The sequence below is a fragment of the Peromyscus maniculatus genome, chromosome 10 (assembly GCF_049852395.1).
Source record: "Peromyscus maniculatus bairdii isolate BWxNUB_F1_BW_parent chromosome 10, HU_Pman_BW_mat_3.1, whole genome shotgun sequence".
Classification (NCBI taxonomy): domain Eukaryota; kingdom Metazoa; phylum Chordata; class Mammalia; order Rodentia; family Cricetidae; genus Peromyscus; species Peromyscus maniculatus.
The window spans coordinates 97,696,072-97,702,071 of NC_134861.1; the positions used below are offsets into that span (position 1 = coordinate 97,696,072).

General features: G+C 39.5%; 1 protein-coding gene across 2 annotated transcripts in view; it reads right to left on the minus strand.

The window, feature by feature from the left end:
- The window catches only part of LOC143267678 (ATP-binding cassette sub-family G member 3-like), a 63,533-nt gene extending 61,610 nt beyond the window's left edge, over positions 1–1,923 (minus strand). The window contains exon 1 of one of the 2 annotated variants that reach the window (XM_076546857.1): positions 1,506–1,923. In XM_076546857.1, coding sequence (XP_076402972.1) covers positions 1,506–1,708 — 203 coding nt within the window. In that variant the 5' untranslated portion in view covers positions 1,709–1,923. The remainder of the gene's footprint in view (positions 1–1,505) is intronic. The other variant, XM_076546856.1, reaches the window with a different exon arrangement.
- Between the last annotated feature and the right edge of the window lie 4,077 nt (positions 1,924–6,000).

Below are 6,000 nucleotides of genomic sequence, written 5' to 3' on the forward strand. Positions count from 1 at the left end.
AATAGAAAAGCTAAATATATACACATAAAATGTTGATTTCCTTCCCTGATAAAGAGATTACCATATGCTCAGTTTAGAATTGGGAGACATCCCTCAAGAGGACATTCTTCATTGATGTATAGATACAGCAGAAACGCAAGGTATTTCAGAAAACTGATTGATTCAGAGTAGTGAATATCCAGATTGAAAAAGGCATATTCTTATAGAAAAACCCAGGTACATCCTCACTTCTTATTTCAATCCAGACAATGTGTCAATCCTTTGCCCTGCCCATTCCCATCTTAGTAAGAAAATGATGGAAGTTCTGGTGGAGGAGCAGAAATGACCGGTGCCATAGAACAGAGGCCATGGAGGCCATGGTTGGGGTTGGGAAGAAGAGTCTATACAGACTGAGCGGAAAAATCTTCGTGTGTGTGCTCTGTCTTCAGAGTTTGGTTGGAAGCATGTCTTCTCCATGTTATAGAACAATGTGTGGAATGTTGGTTTTAGCTCTTCTTAGCTCTTAATGAATTTTGAGCAAATACATGAAGACTCAGACTTTCTGCTGTTGGGACTTCCTCATTACTTCCATCTCATCACTTGTAACTGACCCAGACAGCCTGTCAGAAACTCTTAGTTCAGTTATGAGAGTGCATGCGCGTACAGATATATACAATTCATTAATATATTCAAATTTCTAGGTATTAAATTTTCAATACTATCTCATATCCCTTGATTTTAACAGTATGCCTTTTATATTACTTTTTCATCCTTAATTTTATTGAATTAAAAACATTTCTCAGGATTGGTTTTTCTGTGTATGCAATATGTCTAATGGTTTGTCCAGCTTGTTTGTGTTTTCAAAGAACCAACTTTTTGTGCCATTAATCCATTAAGCTGTTATTTTAGTCTCCATCTCATTAATTTCACTGTGATAATGAGTCTATCTGTATGTATGACAAGGTGAGGCTGGGCGGGGGGGGGGGCGTTTATTGGATGAAACGCTTGCTGTGTGAGGGGGAGGACCTAAGTTAAACATCCAGAATTCACATGACATTGGGTGCAATAGTGGGCACCTGTAACTCCATGTTCTATGGAGAGATGGAGACAGAGACAGGAGAATCCCAGGACACTTGCAGGCTGCTAGCCTGGCACACCCAGTAGTCAACAGTGAGAGACTCTGTCTGCAACATGGTAGAAGGCAAAGACCAGTGCTCAAGGTTGTCCTGTGATGGCTTTGTGCCACGGGTGTGTCATAGTGTCCTCACATCTGCACTGTGAACACATACACACACATACACTTAAACACATGTAAACAGATAGAAATACATACACTTATACACACATATAAACATATATATATATATATATATATACATGTACACACATATACTTAAACACACACTAAACAGATATATACACTGAACACACACAAACACACACACATACACACACAGCTTATTGATAATAGACAACTTATTGAAAAAGTTATAAAATATACTGATATCTTTAGTTCATGCACATACTTGACATTAGATAGTCTATCTTTCTCCTCTCTTTTTTTACGAAATGGAAAGCCACTCTGCACTGTCTCTTGATAGCTGATGTTATGAAAACTCAACACAGCCTCTCCAGTCAATGTGTTTGGGTCACTGATGTCCATTCCAGGAAGGTCACTGGGATTTCTTTCTATCATTGGGATTGCAACAGGGTCATCATTGGAAGACATCTCCAGAGGTTCTTCTGTCCTGTAGAAGGAACAGCAATAGTAAGTTGATGGTCCACACACACATCATTATTACATGGAATAGCACACTTCAGTATTGTTCTAAATTGTGCAGTCATAGGCAGATTCCTTTCTGATTAACAGTCCATATGGCTGTGATTACCTAAGGACCCAATGAGAAGCGGACATAACTGAGTACATAGACTCCCCTTAGACACCAAATTCCTAGTAAACAAATGAGCCTTAATCAGCAGAGTATAAATGTTATTCATAATTCATAAAGGAAGAAGGGGACAGATGAGGTGGTAGATTTGTCTTATTTCAAAAGCATATTATGATATTATATATGTTCAGAGGGAGAATACATGACCACCATTACCACATCTCTGTGTGTGGGTGTGGGCACATACACAGGTGTGCAGATGTGTGAATTTGTGGAAGGCAAAATCACAAAGCAGATACACATGCAGAGAGAGCTCTTCTGGCACAGGGTGGCCAAAACACTCAGTTGGTTCAAGGCACAGTGTCAGTTCAAAGTGCAGAAATTGTTCAAGGGGCAAGATTGGTTCAAAGCACAGAGCTTACACCCCTCCCCCCGTGTAAGGGGAGCTCAAGTAGGCCACTTCACTTACAGCTGATCATGGTGAGGTGAGCAGAAGTCCTAAGACAGAGTTGAGAGTCTGTTGCCTTGTGTCTAGTGATGCACACATCAGGTGGCCTTACGATGGCTCAGTGGGTGTGATCCAAGTGAGGGCAAGACAGTGCTCATTGCTCTGGTGTTTTGGACAAGGACACAAGCTTGGTTTCTTGGACAAGATCTTCAAACATCCATGGGTCTAGATGTTCCTGGCTTGATATGCTTATAGGTAGGATAATTTATTTGTATTAATGTCATTTATCAATCTATGTTTTACTATCTGTGCTGGACACTTGCACACACAATACTGAGTTATTTTGGCTCAGTATTTGCTTTCAAAATGAAGCAAACCATGGCGGAACAAAACGGAATCACCTAGGGTAAGGCACACTCTGAAAACTACTGTCCTATATAATACAAAGGAACACAGACAGGCACAGCCCATACTCTGCACACTACATCTCTCACCATGCTAGAACCAGGAGCTTCTGTTCTCTGAGTTTGAACTGTGATGGGGATCCAAAACCATCAAGCACATGTAATGGTGCCCTGGGATGCACTGGGTGGTGGGCATCCATGAGAGAAATGAGTGCAGGTGGGAGTGTCTGACAGACACATTCCTAGCTTAGGCTTTGGAGGCCTGAGGACAGGCAGCCCTGCCTCCTTTACTGGGAATGACATGGCTCTTGTGGATGACTGCTGAGCCTGAGAGTTCTGAGCAGGTGGCTGGAAGATCTTTTGGTTTGTGAAACTGCCTCATGCTGCAATTTGTGTGCAACAGACAGGGGCTGAGAATTCAGAACTTGATTGAAAGGATTATTCAGTTTCCACAGATTCTTCCTTATTGCATGGTGGTTTGCTGCTGGATAGGATCTGAAAATGGTTAAGCACAAAGTTTGGCTCCCGGGACTTCTCTTCATTGTGGAACTCCACACTGGACTTCACACCAACTTCCCCCAAAGCATCCTGTAGACAAGGCTTTGTTTAGACAAACCCACAGATGGAAGTGTCTACCTGGACTACAGGCCACATGACCTCTGGGACTTGCAGTGGCAAAGAACATACAAAGACAGTCGGTCTTAGAGTGAATGATGCTCTGTGCTTAAGGCACCTGTGTCCTGTGTACAGCACCAGCCGGGAAAGCTGCAACAGAGAAGGACAGTACACACCAATTATGACCCCAATGCCCCAGACCTGTAATTTGTCCTGGCAAATTCTATGAGAACATCAAGAGAGAGGCTCTTCCAAGTCTCTGTCTTCCAGATATTAAAATATTATGTGTTCTTTTCATATAGTACATTACTTCTAAGTTTTAAAAAAGTTTTTTTAATCTTTAAAAAATCCTTGTCTTGTGTTTCTTTAATTTTACTGTTGTTGACTATGAGGCAGGCTTTCATTGGATGACTCAGACTTACCACAAATTTGTGATGCTCCTACCTCACCTTCCATGGGTCAAGATGGTAGGCCTGCAGTTTATTAATTTTATTCACACATTTTAAACGTAGTAACTATATTGTTTTTAATCTCTTGCTCTTTTCTTTTCTGCTCCTTTTCTTTTTTCTAACCTTTCTTTCTACACATCCTTTATTCAATGATTTTAATTGTTCTTTTCACCTTTATCAGTTTCTAACTTCATGTTTTATTATGAATTAGTTTTGCCCATTACTTTTATTATACCCATTACAATAACTGTGGGGAAGTTGGTTCTGGTCTGGTTACTGAGGTTCATTTTCTCCATCCTGACCAGTGCTGAGGATTAAGCTCTTGGCAGATGAATGTTGACTGTGCATGTCCTCACATCAATGTGTAAAACATATTCACTCCACAGGTGCACAACCCACAACAACGAAACACAAGAATGTGAGGAAACAAGATTACACTACTTCATCAAATGATCATAATGTGGTTAGAGAGATAGCTCAGAGGTTAAGAGCACTGACTGGACTGCTCTTCCAGGGGTCCTGGGTTCAATTCCCAGCAACCACATGGTGGCGCACAACCATCTATAATGAGATCTGGTGCTCTCTTTCTGACATGCAGGCATGCATGCACACAGAACACTGCATACATAATAGATAAATAAATAAATCTTTTAAAAAATAAAAATAAAAATAAATCATATCAAGTCAGCAACTGGATCTAAACATGATTAGGTAGAATGTTGAAGAAACCATTCAGGAGGTTAACTAAAAAAGACTGCAACTTCAAAAAGAGACAACTGAAGAAAATAAGGAGAAACAACTTTTAGTATATTAGGATACTAGGTCTTTGGGTGATTCACACCTGCATTCATGTACACGCCACACAGAAAGAAAGAGAGGAGGGAAGCACTCTCCCACTTTGTTATTTAGTGGTTTTTCACTGTATACATTGACTTTTTTTCCAAAGCAAACTTTTTATGTATCCTTGGTTTCTTATTTGGCGTGGAAAAAGCTCTGTGACATTGAACTATTACAGATTTGTTCCTAAATTTTAAAGTTTTGGGTATTTTCCTGTCTTATAATAAAGAATTAAAGATCAAATTTTAGCTTGGTACTCTTTGCAAAATGGATTTTTTTTTTCATTTCAAGTGGACAACAACATTCTCAGTATCAGTTACTATATGAATCATTTCCTTAATCAAAATGAATTTCCCCATTAATAATTACTTGGCTCTCTCTCTAATTTCTTGTGGTGTGTGTGTGTGTGTGTGTGTGTGTGTGTGTGTGTGTGTGCTTTGATGACAGTCTATTGTCAGTACCTATCCAGATGCTACATCCATTTGATTCAAATGGCTTTAGATATAGTAAGTTCTATTAAAAATAAATTCTTCTTACTATTTTTCATTTTGGCATTCATCATATATTTATTCTTCATGACACACTTGATATTTTATTATGATAAGCTGGACATTTTATTCCGATTGTATCAATTTTAAATATTAATTTACTGATGACTGGCATCCTTGGACAGATTGGGGATTTATAAAATGAAGTTTCCACTCAAGAAAGGACACATCCTCCAATGTATTTCTCCCATAGCCTCACAGCTTTCCATCTTTTCCCTCACGCGGATCGGTGGCTCCTCTTTTATGTTTCTTCCTTAAGAGTTTGTCAGTTTTGTTAGGATCAGATTCCATCCCTGGCGCATGAGCAGGCCTTTTGGAGCCCACTTCTGTGATGGGACACCTCTCACAGCCTTGGGGCAGGGGGAGGGGCTGAGAACTGCCTGTACTAAATATACCAGGCTCTGCTGACTCCCCATGGGAGGCCTTGCCTTCTTGTAGGAGGGACTAGGTGTGGGTTGGGAGGGGGATACTGGAGGGGCAGGAGGAGAGAAGAGGGGGATCTTTTGTATGTAAAACGAATAAAAATTTTTTCTTAATTAAAAAAGGATAAACAATATAGATTATGAGTAATGAGAATTTTTAAATGGAAATTTTGGAAAAGTTTACAGAAATATTTTTTAAAATTCAGGAGACAGAATCAACAACAGACTAAATTAACTGAAAGATAAAAATAACAGGGCTTCAAAGACAAGGTTAATGAATTACCACATTCACAGAGGAATAAAGAAAAATTTATGATGACCTCCAGGACAAGACAGATGAAACAGGAATGTTTTTATTAGAACAGAATGCTGAAATAGAAACTAAAGACACAGAAAACCTATTCATTGA